General features: G+C 43.2%; 1 protein-coding gene across 3 annotated transcripts in view; it reads left to right on the top strand.

Annotated features, from left to right (window-relative positions):
• thada (THADA armadillo repeat containing) overlaps window positions 1-20595 on the top strand; it is an 89879-nt gene extending 69284 nt beyond the window's left edge. For all 3 annotated transcript variants that reach the window (XM_037124359.1, XM_037124361.1, XM_037124360.1), the window contains exons 33-38: window positions 1886-2010; window positions 4317-4389; window positions 4684-4834; window positions 4989-5108; window positions 18156-18331; window positions 20009-20595. In XM_037124359.1, the coding sequence (XP_036980254.1) occupies window positions 1886-2010; window positions 4317-4389; window positions 4684-4834; window positions 4989-5108; window positions 18156-18331; window positions 20009-20326 (963 nt within the window). In that variant the 3' untranslated portion in view covers window positions 20327-20595. The remainder of the gene's footprint in view (window positions 1-1885; window positions 2011-4316; window positions 4390-4683; window positions 4835-4988; window positions 5109-18155; window positions 18332-20008) is intronic.
• The last annotated feature ends 1700 nt before the right edge of the window (window positions 20596-22295 follow it).

A 22295-nucleotide genomic window follows, 5' to 3' on the forward strand; every position in this document is an offset into this window, starting at 1 on the left:
TGCGGGCAGTCGAGTGTGTTGCAAGACGGGAGCTCATTAAAGGCGGGTTGTAAAAGTCAGAGGCAGCGGAGACCAGTCGGACCAGCTGGGGTCGGAGCTGGGAGTCAAAAATGCCTGGCAGACAAAGACGGGTGGATTAACGCAGAAAAACACACAGGCAATAGCTGGGATTTAAACTGTGTATGTTTTCAGTCGAGCAATAAAGAGAGAGAAAATGCAGTGACCAGATGAGTAATGACTCTGGCTCAGTGATTGATTTGCTCTCATTGGAGTTCAGAGGAGCCAGTGGACTTGGGGAAATATTATCTATAAAATACACTATGTCCACCACAGACTCCCCGACGAGCTCGATGGGTTGCTTTGGTTGTTTGGCCCCGCTTGTTGGTGCCTTAGAACGTTTCCAACTGACATGTCTCCAGCAGCATGAATTATGGACGACATTAGCTGTGTGTGTACGCCGTGTGCTATTGTGAGGAATTCTGATAACAGACTAACTCTCCTGGGCCAGTGTTTCTTGCAGTTTTCGTAAAGAGCTGCGTTGACGGACAAGAAAAATTGACGTAATATCACATTGAAGTTGTTACAGAAAACATTTGAGAAAACATCTTGCATTCATTTCGCCCTCGGCCATCATGTACGCAGTCGTTTTCAAGATCAGTCTCAGTCCGTGGGAAAAAAGAGTCCGTTAGCAAAGCGACTACCAAATGGGCATTTACACATATGAATATAAATCAATAAAAATAAAACAGACAAAACTTGAAAGAAGTAAAGAACAAAAATGAAATCTTCGGAATCTAGATGTTAAAGCCGTTCTAAACAGCTGTGTTTTGGTGAATTATTAGTTTTGTTTGCTGTTAAATTATTCACATATACGCACGCTGTATGTTTGACTTTGCTTAAAATGTATTATTTTAAATTGAACTGCGAGACCGTTCGGAGTTGGTCAGTGGTCACAACAACAGACCAGCAGCACGGAGGTCCACCTTGCTACCTTGTCTTCTTTTTTTTTTTTTAACTGCTCCCATGCACAAATACACACATGCACACATACATGCAGTATATACACATACATACACACACAGATGTTTACACACAGACACTGCATGCGCCCGCTCGTCCTGCTCTCCACCCACACAGATCCCATAAAGCAGGCTTTATTTTAAAGCTCTAATAACAGGTTGAGGCCTTGAAAGAAATAATAATCATTGAGATATGCAGCAGGAATGTCAACATGTGTTCTCGGCTGGATGTGTGTTTTTAACGGGGGTCTCACGCGGCGGAAAACTAGTCTTTTCCTCCTCTGACTCGGTCAGCTGCCTCCCTCTCTGGAGGAGTGACCGGGCAAAGAAAACAGCATTGAAAGGATGGAGAGGAGTGAGAGGGTGGGGGGGTGGTGGGGGGGCAGCAAGGAGAGGAGGAGGCAGAAAATCAAGTTTAGGAGGTTAAGCTGAGCGGACGCCGAGAGGAGACAAAAACAAGGAGCGGCCTGAAGGAAAGAGCACATAGTGGATGAAACGCTGCTCGTCTTCGTGTGAGCTCGAGTGCTTGTGCATCCATACACATGCATGTATTGGTGTGTGAGAGAGAGAGAGAGTGAGGCAGCTGTGTACCCGTGGTTTGGGTGTGCATAGGGAGGATCTGACCGGTGTGGTAAAAATACCCTCGGGGAGACTTTGCCAGCCGCCCTGCAGAGAGGACACCAAAGCTGTGTTGATGGATGGCCCTGAGCAACTTCCCTCACCAGTAGCTCTGAATGGGTGTGTGTGTGTGTGTGAGAGAGAGAGAGAGAGAGATGGAGGTGGAAAAAAAAGAATGACAACATTAATATCTTGTTTCTCCTTCCCCTGACAGTCCCTTTGTCTCTGCTTCTGCTTCCTGCTCTCAGGTCCTCTCGGTGCTGTGTGTGTTGAGCTCCAGCTGGGAACTCCGGTGGAGGGACGGCGTTCAGGCTTTGTCCCAGGAGGGGGTCCTGCTGCACCTTCTCGCTCTGGCTCAGAAATCTGCTCACAGGTTAGAGAAGACGGATTTAAATGTACAAATCATCTTAAACATCTCCCCAAAGTCATCGTAATGTGATCATCTGTTCAGGCAGAATGAGTTATTATATTCATCCAGCCGGTAGAGATAACACACTGTACAGACAATTCATTATGTATGGCCTTGTGCAGAATTGGAAGCTGCTGCTCTGAATGGTATTTATTTCCCAGAAAATGGTTAAAAAAGAATTATAATTTAAATATCAGACCCGGCTATTTACCCTGGGATCCTTGGGAGAGTTCGAGGGGGTCCTCAGCTAAAATGGGAATAACTTATTTTCACTGTAATTTCATCCATATGTAACACAATGACTGGATTTATAGCTCTTTGGTCATGAGTGTCACACACTTTCTGTAATAAAACATCTAAAAGCAAAATACTTATCAGATGGGGGTCCACATGTCAATTTAGGGTCCCTTGCCGACAATAAGTCTGAGAACCGCTGATACAGGCAACAATAGAGAGGTCACAGGAGGCAAAAGGTTTTGGATGAATAAAAGATTTTAACTAATCGAAGCTAAAGGAACAGTTCACTCAATAATGAGAATTCTGTCATTATCTACTCACTTCCATGCCCAGGAAAAGTTGGGGGGGGGAGTTTCGTACTCCACAAAACATTTCTTAAGCTTCACGGCAAAAAAGAGTGTGCAAAAAACCTCATGCTGGCACTAGAGAAAAAAATGGAAAGAGTGAATTTGCCATTCCTACAGTTCTGTGAGTAACGTGGCCAAAACTTGTCTGCAGTGGAAATATAACGTTTCTTATTGTTAGATGTTTTCTGAACACAGCCACATAAATGAACATCAAAATGATCTGAGACTGTATTTTCTGGGTCTTCTAAAGGATCCTCAGATATCTTGTACATAGGCCCTGATCCCTGTGCACCACAGCATACAACAGGCCAGCACCTGTAACTTTTCATTTCATGATTTATCTCGGCAAAGGGAGTCAAATGTGGGACTCCAAAACGCTTGCTCCCTCCTGAAAACCTGCTGTCAAAACAGTCCTTAAACAATCCCAGACTTGCTTTTAGCTGTGATGGATGGGGGGGGACATGAATGTTTTACAGGTCAAGATGCAACAACACACTCCTCCTCCTCCATTTCCCTGTTTTTTCTGGCTCCCTCCACTTGTGAAAGAGCCCTCACGCTGCTGTGTCAGGCTGGCTGTCAAGCCTGCATTCATGGAGGAGCAGCACTCAGGTTCACTGGCTGCACCTTAACCCTGCACCTGGGCACACCTGGAGTTAACTTGCTCCATTCTGAGTGGGTGTTTGTGTATCGCTGCAGTTGTTAGGCAGCCAGATTGTCCAGCAGCCGCAGAGACGTGGTAGTTTTTTTTTTAAAGAATTAGCAATATAAACGTATATGAAAGCTGATATTTGTGCTCTTGAAAGGCATCAGAACATTACTCCTACATTAGCTTATTCACACCTGTCAGGCTCAAACCATTATTATTGTCAGAGTTTACAACACACTTGTGAGTCATAGGCCCCCCTCTGACCACAAACTGATCTGGCACGTACTGTTCCAGTATTTGTGTGTGTGTGTGTATACTGTAAGCCCTTTGACATGCATTGACAGACACACACACCTTCCTTGACAAGCCACCGCTGTACTTTTCTCACCTCGACAAGAGAATACAGGCTTGAATAAGGATAGGATTACAAAGGCTTTTAGCCCTCTAAAGCCTTTTCCTGGCCCGCAATCTCTGGACGTGGGGATCCACTTTCCCCTTGGAGCGGCCCCAGGGTTATGATTAGAGCCGGGCAGGGATGAGATTGGGTTGCTGGCTGCCCTTGTCTGCCGTGTGATTGAATGGCACTTGGGCTCTTGTGATCCATAATGTAGTGGTGAGTACAGCACACTTCTTTTGTGGGTTGTAAGTCAATACAGATGAGTGATGTGTGTGGGGTTGGTGGTGCTGGAGTGTAATGTGTGAGTAATGGTTTCCACTGAAGGACCTGAAGAGCACATTATCATTGTCAGACCCAGTCATGGCACTTACGTGGAAAATTAAAGGGTACGTTCACACAAAAAAAAAAAATTTCTCACTGTACTTCTGAGCGCCCCACGTGAAATTCTCTTCACCTCCATCAGTAAATAGTCGAGTAAGGTTTATTTATCAATGTATTGCTGAGAGATATCGGATGATTTTACCATCTGTCTAACACCCTCTGTCCCTCGACACTTGTTTGGGTCCTTCTTCCTGGACAGACATTAAAAATAAGCTAACCAAGTCTGGCAGTCTGGTATCAGGTGTTTGATTTTGTGTTTCAGTGTGGAGCTCCACTGTGCTGCCCTGACCCTGGTCTCCCAACTGGTGGTTCAAATGGTGGACTCTAACCCTCAGGTAAAGACCAAACATGTACTAATAATCTTTTTCACCTGGCGTAGAAAAGTGTGGTAGTAGGCTTGGAAGAATTTGTCAGTTGTTATAACCACCCATCAGCCCGGTGCTCTTTTTGTAACTGTGCCTGATAGGATAACTGCCACCTTGTCCCCTTGAAATATTGGCTATTAAACACATTCATCATCATAGTAGCCAGTGGTCATGTTGGCCAAATTTCCTTCCTCGCCAGCGGCATAGAAATGCACACTTCCCTAAACCTTTCTATGTGTTTTTTCTGATGAATCCATCATCCAGGGTGCGAGCGCAGTGGCTTGTTTATCTCAGTGGGGAGCGCTAGTGTGCTCATGCTGCAGCGAAGATCAGCCGACAGAGGTGAAGCTGACCGCCGCCAAGGTGTTGGTCGACTGTGCGGCCACCGTGTTGAGCAGCCCTCATCTGCCGCTGGGTGAGTCTCAGTTACACAGGAAATGTTTACCTCCAGTCGATAGCGACAAAGTCAAACTCGTGTTTCAAAAACTAAAAGAAGAAACATTTAAAATATCTTCATCTGACGTGCGTGTGTGTGTGCGTGCGTGTACGTGTGTGTTTGTGTGTGTCAGGTCTGTCCACTACAGTGTCTCTGTGGAGGAGTCTCTTTCTGCTGCTGCAGGATGAAGACCAGGAAGTGCGAGACTCAGCCTCTGACTTCATGTCTGTACCATCACCTCTGCTTGGCACAGGTACACACACACACACTGCCAAGGTGTTCACACACACTCACAATTATGCAGAAATGTACTTAGAGACTACACACACTGTATGGCAAAAGATCATTGTACTTAGAGCTGACGTGGGGAAGATCTATTAAGGCAGAAATTCCACAAACTGACTAATTTAGCATCCTGTGACAGTGACACTCCTCATGTCAGTGATTTCTTCAACACCCATTCTGTATTCTAAATGTTTGTTTATGGAGATTTCACAGCTATTTCCTGGATTTTATGTTTTTTTTTTTGTTTTGTTTTTTTTTTTAACGGGTGTGTCTGCAGCACCTGGAATTTATAGGGGTGTCCACTGACTTTTGGCTCTGGTAAGACAACAGTGATAATGCATACTTATAAACACACACACACACACACACACACACACACACACACACACACACACACACACACACACACATAAAAATGGTAAACACATGCTGATGCCATAAAAGGGTTGATGACATCATTTCGTGCAAAGGGGCTGGGGAGCATTCCAGGAATGAAGGGCACTAATTCTAGTTTGGCAGTTGAGACGCAAGAGTGAAAAGTGTGTGTTTATATATATATATGTGTGTGTGTGTGTGTGTGTGTGTGTGTGTGTGTGTGTGTGTCTGGTTATGTGTCATTGTTTCGGGAAACGCTCTGAGTTCTGTTTTCTAAAAAATCATATGATGGCAGGCTTTACCGTACCTCTTAAGTATACACATACTAATGACAGTCGCACTAATGACAGAAACAGCCTCACAATTCTCCCACACAGACGCACACACACTATCAGAGGACCGACAGCTGCCGGCCCTCAAGTGCCCCCTCGCAAAACCCGCCCCAGCGTGACTTCCTGTCCTCACAACACTCACTTCCTGTATTTTCCCAGCTCTCCTCCAGGAGCCACCCTTATTGTGTCTGTCGCCACTGATGGTATCTCATAACATAACACGAGACGGCAAAACATGTCCTCAAAAGTCTCTCATAGCAACGCTGTTTATTGATAGGAGGGCAGAGTCATAGGGGAAGACTCAACTCCCGTCAGGGTTATTTTAGCTAAAGGCTTACATGGACATGTTTGAATTTTTTAGCTGACCACATTTTTAATGTATTTACTGACCATTTACGATGAGTGGGAAAACTCTAAACCTTTTCCTTTAAAGGCTGAGGGTGGTTCATGATATGAGAGGTCAAGGAAAGCCCATTTAAAATTCCTGAAAGTGTTTTGATACCAGGATTTTATCCAAAAGCAATGTGTGTGTGTGTGTGTGTGTTCTATATGTGTTTATGTACATAAGGCCAGACAGGGTCAGATAAGCCATCAGCTAAAAATCAGATAGGAGCTCAACAGCATGACTAAGATGGAGAGGTTTTCTGTAGAACAGGAAGAGAACACAATAGGCATAATTACAGGCTGGGTGTCCTTATGAGTGTGTGTGGGGTGTCCTCCTTTGTCCATCCTTATTCACTACTCATTTGCAGATTACAGTTTGTGCGTGTGCGTGGGAGTCAGTGTGTGTTACTTACCGTAAACTTTATCTCCTTTTTTTTTTTCATGTGTGACTTCACTCTTCACTCCAAAACCTACTCCAGCCTCCAAGCTGATCATAAAAATTGCAACGAATTCCTTGTTTTATTTGAACATGTGTCGTAAGCACAGCAGGAATGCAGCGCAACAACACAGACGGAAGAAATGAGACGGTAAATTGGTAATCTCGTACGAAATGAATGAGTGACTTGGCCAGGAACGTTGGATTCCTCATGTAAATGAAAAACAACAGAAAAACCCAAAAGAGGTCACATCCCACTGGCTGTAAAAACAACAAACAAAACCCTCATTTGGAAAAATATGTCATCTTTCTGCTTTGAAAGTTTAGACTTAAGTGATGTTTCTAAAATTAAATATAGGACAGAGAGCTGAGAGGACATTTTGGTACTTGGGTAGCTGTGGTATTTAATGAAGTCATCATGATTGTATGACTGCACTCGCTGCCGCCTAAGGTTGTCACGATCAGAGGTGGAGAGAGTGCAGAAAATCTATACTCCAAAATATTACTCAACCACATGGTATTTTTCTCGAATGCTCATCAGTTTATCTGTTACTTTTTAACAGTTGTTTGGTGCATTATCAACAGCAGACATTACATCCCATGCTTACAACATATAAGTAAAATTACAGACTTGAGTACCCCAAAAAATTACTTGATTAAATTAATCTGAGTAGCCATAATTATTTTCTTTCTCCACTGTTTTGATACTGTTGTTTTAAACTTTGTTACAGTACTGGTAAATGAAAAAAAAAGTTAGTCCATACCAAAAAAATAAGTGGCCTGATCAGAACTGAGCATGTGCCACTCAACAGAGATGAGAAAGAAGTGAGATGGCTCACTTGTTAGCTACTTTCATCATCGGCCCAGGTAAAAAAAAATGAAATATCTGATTCAGAATGATATTGATTCTCTAAATCAAATTGAACTTCATCTGATTGTAGTCTGATGAGGTATGTGATCCGCTGCTTTCTACAGTTCAGGTTGCTGAACATGACACACAAAAATTAAGACAGCTCATTGGCTGGCATGGGGAAGGAGTCAATTGCCGTTTTAAAAAAAACCCACATTTACGGTTGAAGAAGGGTTTTTTTTTTTTTTTACTTAACAAAGACACAGGCTATCACTTATTTTGTTGCTCAGTATAGCTGCTCCTATCACACAGATTTATGGTACATGTCAGATTTTTGAAAGCGTTTTAAGAGCTCCAGTGTCGTGCTGGTAATGTTGTTGGCCACCGTGGCAGACGTGGAGTTTGATTCCGGTGGTGATACCTTTTGGCTTGGTGACCTGTATAATATCTCAGGTCAGCACATTGACTCCCCGCTGTCAGGAAATAGAAACGGAATAGCCTGGCTTGCTATTCCACACCACAGCTATATAGCGCAACGCTGTGCCAGTGGAAAAACAACATTACTGTGTGTGTTTGTGTCCGTGCACGTCACTGTAAATATGTGTGTGTGAGAGCCTGTGTGTTTGTTTGTGAGCGTCTTTCCCATCCCCTGCAGGAAATCCAGCTAGTCGGCCCATAGTGTGTGTGTGTGTGTGTGTTTTATGACCTGCCGTTGCAGAGTCAAGTATCTGAGGTGTTAGCTGCCTCAGATGGAGGTGACGACTCCTGGCCCTTTGATATGGAAGACAGGCAGAGATGTGGGAACTGAGACGGGTTCTGCACCACACACACACACACAGGACAACATGCAAAACACTCGTCCCACCTCCCTTTTAGAGAGGAAAGAGATTTAAAATGCAGTTGGAATGTTTAAACTGGCGGTTTGTTGCTGATAATGTTCCTGCTGAACAGACTAGATTTCATCTAAACCCAATACCAAGCTAAATTAGGAATTCAGTTTAATAGACAACAGGAAAACATACTGACAGTTTAATCAGTATATCTGAGAAGCATGAAGAAATAGTTTGACATGTGGGGAATTGTGCTTTTTGGGTTTCTTTCCAGAGAGAGTACTGACAACTAGCCTGGCTCTGAATAGTATAATCAGTCTTTTTATTAACTCTCATCAAAAATGTGAATAAGTTTACCTTTTCTTTTTTTTTTATTTTGGCAAATGTTTTCAAATTAGTTTGAAGCACTCACTATGTTTGGGTTTTCTCAGGTAAAAACAGGGAAGCAGGGCTCACTTATCCTGTAATAAAGTGTGTGAATGCAACATTTTGTTTCACGTACTATAGTGCCATTTTACCTACTTACACACGCTACTAGACTAAAACTAGATTTTAGAGCAGGTGAAATCTGAAAAGACCTGTTTAATGTGTGTGGGAGAGAAATTTTGAGCAGATTCTCATCAGGTCAGATGAAGCTGTGAACCACAGTGGAGCCATTGTCTTGGACAGGAAGAGCAAATCTAATTTAACCCAATCCCACCCTCCACCAGCATCACCACCACCACCACCACCACCATCACCCAAATACCTCTAGACTAATTGGGTCTGAAATCGAACTCCGCTCACCCTCGCTGGACCTCCAGCACTGTGACAGACTCAGGGCAGGAACAGAGGGATCACTTTATATATAGAGCACAGAGGGATTTGGATTGGACGTCGCTTTGGAAGAGGGCATTGATCACAATTCTGATTGGGAAGACAAAAGAACAACTATTTTTGTGTAGTAGAATAATACAAAACATTAAGTTGTGAAAACCAGGCTTGAGGTGACAACAGGAGAATACAAATGATATTCCAGACTTGTATTTAGTAACAACTAGACATATCAAGTCAGATATCTTGGACATTATTCATTGATCCTGTATGAGATTTTCCACTTGAAAAATGAGGCCTGTGTGTAACTTTAAATGCACAGTATATCATTCCACCTCTCAACCAAAACAGCAGATTTGACTTGCACAGGATCACGGGACCATTGGCAATGAAAATCCATTTACGTGCTTCAGGCAGAATTTTTTTCCTGGATGAGATAATATATTAAAATTTTGTTCATGTTGTGTTTAGTCTCATGAATTGACTTCCTTCCTCACTCCCTGGCCCTCTCCCTAAAGTTAGAGCGACAGGTGACCAAGTGAAGCGCAATGTTACCTTGAGTAAAATCTTTGGATTTGAACATTGTTTGAAATGTTACATTAAATATATAACATAGGTCATTTTTAAACATTTGAACGCACAGCTGCTGCAGACTGTATTATATCTTAAAACTATCTTTGGCAGTATCTACTGTTATTGGCAGAAGACCTCTCCTCCCTCGATCTTTTGACAAATCAACCCCCTATTCTTCACCTATTTGGATGTCAAATGGGTAGAATTAGGTGGCTCTTTTTTCGATATGTAAAGCTAAAATAAGATTTGTAATACAAATGTTGAATTCAAAAGGTGTCTGGGAAGAATGCCTCTAACATAATGTCCTACTCGTGAGTAGTTACAAAAGTAAAGCTGATATTTAGTTTTCCTTCCCCTGATCAAAGTTTTTGCTTGGACTTGGATAAGAAGACTGATGGAGCTTTCGTGTCTTTACGCTGAATTTGGAGCTACAGCTCTTAGCTTAGCTTAGCACAAAGACTGGAAACAGAGGAAACGGCTGGCCTGGCTCTGTCTGAAGCTAATCAAGCGAATTGATCTGTATATAAATGAAGTGTAAAATGCTGTTATTGTTTAATCCTTGCCAAAAACAGTCTCAAACGTGAGAAAAATGGAAAATTGCAGTTTTTACACTGCAGTTTTTTCACAGATTAAACCGTACAGATATTAAGATATTATTATCTTGTGATGTGTTTAAAGGCAAATTGTGCTACTTTCAGAGAGGGGCAGGCTAGCAGTGTTCTTCCTTTTCAGTCTTGTTATTGAGCTACGCTAAATGGCTGCTAGCGATAACTTCATGTTTACTGTACTGACATCCACTACTCTCAAGTACAGTTGAACCCTGTTGAGAAATGCAGCCGTGGCCTCACACACTCACACACTCACACACTCACACACTGACATGCCCATGTTTTCCAGGCCATTGTCAGTGAACCATTATCCAGCAGCTCGCCTGAGGTAACCTACTTTGCTTACTGTAAAGCCAACACATGCCTGTGCAGAATATGTGCCATTCATGTGTCCTTTCCCCCAGTTCATTCATTTACAGTGGGTGACGCAGTTGAATGAACCGACCTGCCAGTGCTGAAGGACACTCATTAAACAGACCGTGTCCTATTTTAGCACAATACTCACTCGACCATTAAACCCGGGTTTGTGTTAGTTTATGTAGACTGGCTGAACATGGAAAGTGTTCCTAATTTGAGAAGAAAGAGCAAAATGTGCAGAAAGCGGAGGCGCTTGCTGTCACCAGGGAACGACTTAACTTTTGAATTGCAGCTTTAACCTTTTACTTTTGGAGTAAATAAGCTGTTATTTCACCCTCCAGTGAAAGCGCACAAACAGAGCTGAGGTTTTCACCACTTGTGCCATCCTCGAACAGCAAAGGCAGCGTGGGGAATGAGATTTTAATGATCTAGCGTCTGGTGTGAAATAAAGTCACATGTCTGTACTGATGACTGGTTGCTGCAGGCTGTGTCTCTGTGTGTGTGTGTGTGTGTGGTGTATTCATCGCCGTCTACAGCAGCGGGTCGTGACACTTGTGATGTGTTTCGAAGATAAAATACGAGTACAGTTTCTTGGTGTGTTTCACAACTGAACCATGTGAAACTGAGACAGCCTCATTGTGCATCCTCTGTTCACTGTGAATGATTATTATCTGTAAACATTCTCTTTAACCTTCACGGGGCACTGGTGGAGTTGACTTCATTAAGAGAATTCACACAGAGTCAGGTAATGTTTTTGATTCGAGTTCGTGAGTGCCTGTTTACAACAATGTGCTAGCAGTTTTAATATGTTGCTGTCTTGTCTGAATAAGTCACTTCGATGTAAAAACTCTTTGGCAATCTTATCTGGACCAGACCTAATAAGATTTATGTATCACTTTTAACATTCCACAAGTCTGAGAAGACCTCAGCAGCTGGTTAGATATTCGCGGAAAGAAATAAAACACCCACCTTGTAATCTTTCAAATGTATCACCTTCTTTGTACAAAGAGATTAAAATGTGTTTAGTTTAATAAATGTAGTGTGTGCTAGGGTTGGGTGATGTCTGATGATCTGGCGATTGATGATGGACGATAACATTGTTATTGAGGGGCAGGGTTACTAAGTGTTTCTGAATTTGAGGTTGCATGTCCCCTCAGAGTTGGGTTTAAATGCCGGGTTTAAAAGGGTCTTCGGCTCCACGCTGCATGTCTGTAACTTAGCTGTGTTCAGCCTCATGAGCTTGGAACAAAGTTGTCCAGCTAGCTATACTGAGGAAGAAAAGAAAAACAAAATAACAGCAGCAGCCCGCAGAAGAGAAACACTGAGGTAAATGAGTGTCTTGTGTTTGCCAAACTGGGCATGACGATGAAAGACCCAACCTATCTCGTTACTCTGAAGGACATCACAAAATCTGTGGTAGAAGCAGAACTGTCACGCTTGCTGTGGTCATTTATTATTATCACACACGGCACTGTTGGCTGGTAATGTTTTCACCCTGTGTGAGTGACATCATGGCAAAGTGTGGTCTTGACACCTAAAGTATCAGGAAGTAAGGCAGAAGCAGCTTTTATTGCTTTGAGATTGAGATAAAAACTTAAGGACAAGTTACACGATGATCAAGATTTATGTGGTCATTGTATTAATCACTAATGAGAAGTAATAGGTCAGAATGTGAACATGTTGACGGGTGGCACGAAGATGACAACAACCACTATTCTTCTGATCCACAGCTCCTTCTCTTACTCCAGGATCCAAGTTGGGCCATTATGCCTTCTGTAAATGTTCTTCCATGAATAAAACCATAAGGATCATTTACATAAAAGACACCTATGCCCGAAAGACAAAAGAACACTTTTAAAGGGGCACGTCACCCATTTTCCACAAGATCATAGGAGAAGCGCTGCTCAGCCTGAGAAAGCAACGGCATCGTTTCATCTCTGGATCTGGAGGAGCTTTCTAAAGTGTAAAGATGTGACACTGATGATGCCTCTGAAAATTGCTTTTCAGTTGAATTTTGAGAATTGAAAATGATCCGTACTCAGGATTGTAAGTCAGGAAGTCTTTGCCTCTGGTGCTCTTTGTAAGGATGGAGTTTCTATGACAGACAGATGGGAGCCCCCGTTGGCCCCCTGTTGAGGTAGGCTTTGACTTGTATTTGATCCTCTGACTGAACAAACCACTGACTGTGTCTCATGAAAAAACGCTGCTGCATTGAGCTTCAACTAACCAGCATAATCTCAGACCATTATATCTATGTTAATGCTCTACATTCACTAAGTTTGTGCTGTTGTTATGCGAGGTAGTGTTTCCTGTCGCTGATGTTGTTGTTTTTGTTGCTGTTCTCGGCCTTCTTGGTTCTCATCAGCCACCAGAGGAAGTCAGGGCTGTAAAGTGTGTGTTTTTATTTCACACCTCTCTCCCCATCTCACACCTATGCTTCCTGGTGTCTCGGCTCCACTGCAGCGTCTGCAGCATGCACTCTGTGTGCCTCGCATGTTCCTTTGAGCCTTTGCAAAGATTCAGGCTGTGGTTTTATTTTAGCTGTTAAGCGAAAATCCCGTCTTTGTCAACCGTCACGTTTGTTCGTAACTGAACGGCTGTTTTCGAACAACTGCGATGCATGTTCAAGCACGATAGAATGGCTTTTCGGATGCCCCAAGATCAGAGATTAAATTCTACGTATGTAGGTCTTTGGAGCCTCTGTTGGATAGGAAGTCTTTGCCCCACAATCAGGTCTTTATTCCATACAGCCTGGACAGAGCATTTGTCAGCTGAGATATCGGTACGATGGTCCAGGTTCTGGTCCACAGGTAGGATGTCTGTAGCTGAAGCAGTGATGTAAAGGGGCAGCTTCTAACCCAAAATGGCTCAGATGCAGGTACAGTGAATATAACACTGTGGGGGTTTTCTCTCGTTTCACTGTCCTGACAGCCCGCCGAAAACGCCCACCCGCCCGCCCACCCACGCATCGTATCCTCTCCCTCCCCCGACTCTCAATGGGACATCTGACCCCCCCCAGCTGCAGGAGCTCAGTGAGGATTTGCTGAACAGCTATGGTTTCTTCACCCTCTTCATTTAATTTGGTGACTTTAATGACACGACTGTTGATCAGACACAGTGAGGCTGCAGCAGTGAGCAGAGCATTGATGTCTGAAACCCAGCCAATGGTCAATTAAACTGATTGTATGTATTATGCAATTAATTTTCTTACTGTATTTACCATTAGCATACTAATCAGTGTGCTTCACTGTTATCATACATGCTGTGATGGGCATGAATCAAATGTAAAACACAAAGAAAGTCATGAAGGTTCATTCTTGACCTTAGAAATGGTGGTTTGACAAAAGTAGCCGGACTCAAAGTCCATTTACGAGTAGATTAACTTTGTATAACTGACATCTAGATCAGATTCATTAGAGCTACTGAGTTTGGATGTGCGAGTATGTTTAAAAACTCTGGGGACTAATGAGGAAACCTCAAGGTTTTTGTTTTTTTTAAGGACAGCCCAATGGTTTTACCAAATATATAGGTTTTTTGACACTAACCTCAAAAATTAAAACTCTTAGTCTCTATTCTTGTCCACATTCTGACTTTAAGGCATGATAGTTGTGTGACTCTAGGGATGTCTGTGTCAGTCTACCGCTTTGGTTCAGACTAAAGTATCTCAACAACTATTTGATGGAAATCCATGGTACCTAGAGGACGGTCCACCTTTTCTGTAGGGCCAGATTCATATTTGTGGTGAATTGTGGTCTGGATTTCCATGAGACCTGGTACAGATATCAGTGTTCTCCTCAGGATGCTAACATGCTAAACAGAGATTATTGACCATGCTAAGCATGGTAACTGCTAAACATCAGTATGTCATCATTGTGATCGTATTGGCGTTAGTTCAGTACTCAACCTCTTCATTCAGTAATACCACTATATAGTCAAAACCTGCTATGAGTTAGCATGTAGCATGGGACTGGGATGCAGCCTATACTTAAAGTCTGCAACAATAAACTATTTGGCTGTTTGGATTTTGTGTCCACTTGTCAGATGGTGGTTTGCTTCAGCAAAGATGATACTGTGTGCACGGCAATGGGCTTGTTACGGTTCCCACAGATTAACATATGAAGCACTTGCTAAAAAAAGCATGGTGGAGTCTCTAACAAGGGAACCAAAGATCTTGGTCCAGTTGAAGAGGAACATCTCTTCAGAAGCTCAGAATGGTACGACTGTTATACTGTTTCCATAAGTGGCACAAGGTTAAGTTTTTCCCTCACACTCCTGCCCTGCCCAGCTCAAATGTACTAGAAGAGTGCCAGCCGATGGAGTGTGTGCCAGTCAATGCCAACTGCAAAACACACACACACACTTACACACACTTAGGCACACAGGGCCTCGCCCCGTCTTACTCACACTCCTTCATTCACCAACTGGCACTGATATTGTCATTTGCAGAGACATGACAGTCTGACATAAACTCACGCAATCTTCGAACGCAAAACAGTACCTACTTAGGACTAAACTCATGGCAGCTGACGCTCACACACACACATACAGTACTTGCACACTATGCATCCCACATGCCAGTAATGGCTTGAAACACAATCCCCTTGAGAAAAAGGAGCATTTTGCGCCAAAAGCTCGAGGAGGGAAATTGCGTTAAGCGATGTGTGAAACCTCCGTAGAAAAGTAGATAAATTGAATGCAGCTAAAATTTCCTATTATGTTCCTATTATGGGGGCTGTAAAGGCTTGACATCAGAGGCAGAGCTGTCCAAGAGAGAGGCGGCTTCTCGGTAAAGAAAGGAATTTGTCACTCAAGCTCTTAGCGTCTTAAATCTCCTCTAATACGGTACAATCAGCAGCCTCTAATGTTCACAGAGCGGGTTTCCCTCTCCGCTCAGACTTCAGACTCGGCTCCGATTTTACGCCTCCTCTCTGAAGAGGAAAAACAATCTGGGTTCCCAACCCTGAGAGTGTGTGTGTTTTATACTATATGTGTGCCGATGGGGGTCTATATACCTCCGCCCCCCCCCCTCCTCTCTTCCCATACTGGTAGTGTTTTGGCTAGTTGCTCTGAAAGCCTTTTGAAGTCCCTGGTGTTATCTGGGTGTCAGCTGTGGTGAGGATGGTCAAGGTGGGAGAACAACACTCTCACGCACTCACCAACACAAAACCTCTGTGTCGGATGGCTGCTGCATGGACAACTGGAGTCGTTAAATGAAGTCATACGTTATGTTTTCCCTCTGTTTGAAGTGTGTCCTGCCTACAAATGTGAAGGTAGAAGCAGCGACCGAAGACTTCTTGTAGACGGCTACCAAAACATGTCATTAATTTTTCAAGTCATCACTTGGCGGCCACAACATGTAAAAGAAAAGTCCACATGAACACTGTATTCACATATATCTCAGCGAGCCATTCATTAACACGTAAACAGGAAGTTAAATGCAATGTGTGCGTATTGGTGCGATGTGCAGAATAGTTTTTGAATCCACACACACACACACACACACACCCTGATGGTGGTTGGTTATATGAGTTATAGTTCTGTTTCCCAGAATGCCGTCCAAGCCCAGAGATGACACACATGCACACACACTCACACTCATGCACACACACAAACACTAAGTTTGGAACATACTGTTAGCCCTGCATCATTTAAATGTCCTAACTCCAGAAGCACCAATGCTTGCACACACACACACATACACACAGACACACAAAACCACACACACACAGAAACATGGTTGTCGAGCGAAATCATGCAAAGGTAGAAAATTGCTTACATATAAGAGTGAGGTATTCCTTCACCGCCTCCTGCCAGAGTTTTGACCAAACCCGGCAATATTTATTTCATTTGTTTTTGGACTTGCGGATCTGTGACAGGCAAGTATTCCCCAGAGTACAAACGCATCTGAATTATACAAAACGTCTTCTGTTTAACTGTGGAAACTGATTTATTTTATATTTCAGAGTTATATTGAGTATTTATTTTGAGTTTTATTCAGAGTTTGGATTTAAATTTTGTGGATACAGGCACATCACGCGACACTCCAAGGGATGGGTTAATGTCATGCACATCCACTCTTGTAGACAGACAAACAGAAACCTGCATATTGTGTTCATGGCCAAGAAGTCTGGTTTCTGCAGCAGACATGTAGACATGGTAATCGTGTTTTTCTACAACTTTTATCCTAGTAGAGTAAGCCAGGTTTTCTTTGGCATGTTTTTTTATCACACCAGGTTACTCTTAGAAGCTCACTGTGACTTACATGCATGTGAAGACACTGACAGATCTGGCCCCAGGCCAACAGTGTAGGTGTATTTTGTTCACCGCAGAGCTGTCTGGCTTCTGACTCTAGTATGTTTTCCCCTGTTCAACGGCTAGAAAAGGCATTTTGCATGAACCAGAGTTTAAATTTAAGCACCTTAAAAGGTCAACCGTTGCAGTAACTGCTGCTCACATTACAATCAGTAACCATCATAACTTTATTAGAAGTGGTTCATACTGCCCTAAGGGGAAAAAAGCTTTCAGGCAGTTGCATCAGCTCTCCTTAAGCATAAAAAATTGCCTCGTCATAATGTAACTTTAGTGTTTACAAGGTGGGGATTTACATACCACTAAATTAGGATACCAATTTTCATAGAGATTACTTATACAAACCCTTACAAAATAGTTACACCTAGTTACTGTCCAATATGGCTGTCAGCTAGCTCAGCTAGCTGACAGAAACCTCCATTAGCTTGCTAATATTTGACCTGTTTCGATCAGAAAGACATGCACACCAGCCACTCTATTTAAGCTCAGACTTTAGCCTAGTTATACAATATACACATTACTAAATATGAATAATTATAGATCAGTTGTCGCTACATATTTACACTCAACATCAAGGTTAAACTTTTGCCAAGGTAACTCAACTTACTTACTTGTTACTCCAAACTAGTAGAACTCAAACTGCAAAACATGACACCAATAACATTAATCCAGTTAATTAGGGATATTTTTTACACTTTAAACTTAGCGATAGTCTGGCAAACAGCTGGTGAATGCCGTCCTGCACTTGACATTTTTAGATCTCACAATTTTGCAGGGTTCTTTCCCCATAGTTGTATTCCTGACCTCTTACCTTATTATGAGCTTAAACATAACCCCAGATCCCCAGGCAGAGGCCCTCTGGTCATTCCAAAGCTGAACTTTAGACTAAAGGTGAAACAACCTTAAGTTCAACCACTTCTCAGCTGACTCAGTCACCCAATGACACTGCATCTGCAACAGAAGACGTGTGGGTGAGGGGTGGAAAACCTGACCAAATCGATTGCACCAAAGAAGTTTGTCATCTGTGTCGTTCATATTCTGGGTGCTTCCTTACCGCTCACTGTGCATCTGTGAACTAGTTTTGCATGTTTTTAAATGTAAAACTCTTCTTACAAACTGTATGACCATGTTGTCTTCTCTGTCCTCAGATGTGGCAGGTGTCTCCGTGTGTCCTCCAGTAGCCCTGGACTCGGGCGTGGGTCTCCTTTGTCGGCTGTTTGAGCAGTGGGGGCAGGTACCAGCGGGTGTCCTCGCTCTGACAGAGTGGCTGCTGGGAGATGAAGAGAGCAACGATGAGGCAGTAACAGACGAGGCATCCACTCTGGTGAGAATCCGTCATGTAACTCAAGACTGCGCAGGAATTTGTCTCTGACCCTGTTTACGCCTGGAGTTAGAATGTGTCCCCAGATGTATAATGAGTGACCACTTGCGATTGCGATCTCACTTCCCCGCTCCACAAGCAACATGTACATCCTTTCTGTTTGCGTAGATGTAGCGACTCTTCAGGCCAAACGGAAATCGGACAGTGTTTCGGTGTGCACTCCCATGAGAGCCCATCTGGCCTGATTACATCACCAAAGACACATGTCAGTACCAGGTGTAAACAAGAGCCTCCGTGACCTCACAGCAGATACATATTGGCAGCTCACATTGTTACACCGTGGCACAAGAACATCACAAACAGCACAAAGGAACAGTGTGACTAATTTGCACTACAATAGATGACATGTACTCGCGATGATTCCTTTCAAGTGACAATGATGACAGATGGACGTGGTGGCTGTCACTGTTCTATTTTCCGTGGGTACAGCAGGGATTGTTCATTAACCGCCAGAGTTTGAACAAATAGGACACCTCCTCAAGTGCCAGTCTGCTTATCAACTGACTTTATAACAACTACATTTAATTTAAATATCAATGCCTCAGGGCCAAATTGCATAGTGGGTAATGTAGGCACCAGGTTTTTGAAAAGGAAGAGGGATGTGTGGAATAAAAAGACAAATAACTTTGGTTCTGCTGTATCCAACAGTGTTATAGGAGTGCAGTGCTAGGCCAGTGGACTGCTTTTTCACAAGCCAGCACCTACATTACCCACAATGCAATGTAGCCACTGAGGGACATTACTGGAGCCATAAAAGACGTACTCCACAAAACCTGCAAACACACTTTTGAGTGGAGAACTGTTGGAGTTACCCTTTAAGGCGCGTGTTGTGCACGTGTTAGAGGGATATCATTCTTTGTCATTGAGCTTTATAATACAATACTGAATGACAGCCTGTAGTCCAGGTCGGTTTATTATGGTGTCTGCAAAGTGCGGAATCACAAGGCCAGAGAGCCCTACATTGTATTTTCCGTGTTGCTCTTGTTTTGCTCTGCTCACAGGATTAGTCAAAACTGGCTGAATGCTTTATGCCACCAAGGTTTCTGCTCTCCAGGCACACACTGCTAGTCTACCCATTTAGTTTGGGTTCCTATTCAGTTGGTTCATTCTTTCTATTCCAGACTTTGAAGACAGCCTTTCAGCTGAGAGGCACTGTTAGACACACATTTGAGTAAAGTGAAATTAAACTGTGCTTGATCTGTGCTCCTAAATGTCTTCAGCTGTAAAGTAAACAGTGTTGTATTTTTCAAGCTGAACTCATCAGTGTATCTGAAATAACTACGGTATACGTCAAAGGATGTGATGGGGAAGTGAGGCTCATAATGAGAAACCCACAGATAATCATCATAATGAAGTAGTTCCCCTCAGGACTGTTGAGTTGTTTTTTTGTATTTTTAGCTCATTGTTTTGGTTTTACTTCCTGCAGCTTTATGTTTTGAGTCAGTTTCACTGCTCTTATCAACCCCAGTTTTGATATGAACCTTCCCTCAAAGAGGAGTAGGTAATGAACAAGCAGGTGGACACAATCAGGATGTCAGTTTTGTAATTGATTAAGTGTGGCACAGCTTGTTTTGACCCCCCCCAAGTGGCTAAAAACTCACCCATTTTACTTTTAACCAGGATGAAGAAGACTTCCTGTTCGAGAAGGGGGAACTGAACCTGTGGGCTGAGCCGGTCCAGTGGATGAAGCTGCTTCATAGACAACTTGGCTCCCTCCTCATCACCTTCCAGCAGGTTACAGGCACCCTAGATCCAGACCAGGTCCAACAAATCCAAACGCTGTCAACTCAGGCCAAAGCCAAGGCTCTCAGCTCCCAGCAGGCTCTGGACTCCCTCCCAGCTCTGCCCCAGTTCTCCTGCACCATGGAGCACGCCCGGCTGGTGCTGCGGCACCAGAGGGCCACTCTGGTTCTGGACGTGCTCGAGAGGCTGAGGTAGAGGAAACGGCAGTGCTTTGAATTTTAGGGGATACATTCATAAATCGTCATATTAAAAGACAGGAACACTGACCCAATGCATGAGACCACAGACTGGCTTTGTGGTCAGGTCTTTTTATTATTGAATCAAGGGAATGAAGAAAACAATTAGGTTTTTTACGCTGTACTTGTTACTTCGTCTTCGTCTAACCCTCATTGATTAAAATGTGTTTTAATTTTTCTGACTGTTCCTTGATGTCTTTTCAAATTAAATGTTACATCTAAACTTGACCACATTTTGACTCTATATCATGCTTCCCTCAAAAGAATATAGAAACATAGAGTGGAATTTCTTGATTAAACTAATAGCAATAGACAATAATAATAATAATAACAACAATAACAATGTGTAAAGATGTGTAGGGAAGTCTGGCAGATGTCATAATAATAATTCAGTCCAAGCTTGTGCAAAACAACACTTCATGCCCTGTTCGTCTTATCAGCGAGAATGTGTCACACGACAAACTTCAACAGTGTCAGTATTGAGCACACAGGCTGTTCTGCTCTCTGCACGTCCAGCAGGGATTTAAGGGTTGGAACAAAACAACTCAGCGCCTAAAGCTTCAAGAACCAACTTCAATGGTGCGATTGTGCGACGGGCGAGCTTTATGACCGAGGCATGGGATTGTGAAAGCAAGTGTTTTCTCTGACACGTCACCAAAGTTGTATTTCAGTACACGCTCTGACTTCTACTGTATGTTTATACGAGGTGTTATTTTCCTGTGATATTTAATTTACTGCAGGATTCTTCCCATTGGACTGTGTTTTTATGCTTCCCTCTACTTTTCCTGGTTATGTAATTAGGACGGCACAATGGACTACTGTCCTCTCTCTCTCTCTCTCTCTCTCTCTCTCTCTCTGTGTGTGCGCACACATGCGTAGGAATATGTGTGTGGATTCATGCTGCCCTCTCGTACAGCTGGACCCTTCTCCCTCCCTGGTAGCCATGTTCCCTGTTACAGTAAATCTGACGTAATGTTTTGGAACAGCTCAACATCCCCCTATAAAAACAGAGCCGTGTGATGGGAGAGCGGTTTCTGCGGACGAGGACATGTTCAAGGGATTTCTCAGGAGCCTCGGCGTGTCTGTCCTTCACATTAAACTATTTATCACAACTTGCAAAGCGCAAATAGTCCTGGGGCAGCCCTCAGCCTAATTTTAGGGTTGGTAGTAGTAGATTCCAAGCTCTTATGTCACTTGTTTTTCGCCTGTTGCTATTTTCCCCCTTTTTTCTTTCTTTCTTTTTTTTTTTTATACAAAAAACCCTCCGTCCCTGCCTCTCCAACCAAAACCGTTCAGCACATGATACAATATTTAATCATGTCACAGGGATAATAATCTTTTTCTTTTTTTTTTTAATAACCACTCTTCCAATTATGATCCTATATGGAAAAAAAGGCTTAATGGTTACCAGTGTCTCGCAAACCGGCAATTTCTGGTGATATGTGTCGCACAAACTTTTTACACCCTCCCCGACCAAAATATCTGCCTCGCCGAGCCCTGATATAGTGCCCCGTCCTCTGCTGCCAACTCTGCAATCTTTCCACTGTGGTTTTTTCAAACTTGACATGACTCCAAGAGCGGAGCGGAGTAGTTTGACATTTTCATGTGAACATTCTGCCGTCCTGGGAGGGTTACATCATGCTGAGACAGGGGCAGCTTATTGCGACCGCACTGCGCTCTTTTGACTCTTTTGACTACAAAGGAGGGACTGTGGTGACTGGGTGGCTTTTGGTCAAATGACCAAAACATCCTAAAACATGGAGGCTTTCTCCGTGCCTGGAACTGTACTTTACCCTCTCATTGAAAAGAAAAAGGACACTTAAAGACAATTTCTCTGCAGTAAAATGTGATATTTTTGCTGCTAAATGAGCCTGAGTGCAAGTTTGAAGTTCTTGCTCCAGCTGCGCTCAGCAGGTGGCGCCACAGTT

Source organism: Acanthopagrus latus, chromosome 15 (assembly GCF_904848185.1).
Source record: "Acanthopagrus latus isolate v.2019 chromosome 15, fAcaLat1.1, whole genome shotgun sequence".
Classification (NCBI taxonomy): domain Eukaryota; kingdom Metazoa; phylum Chordata; class Actinopteri; order Spariformes; family Sparidae; genus Acanthopagrus; species Acanthopagrus latus.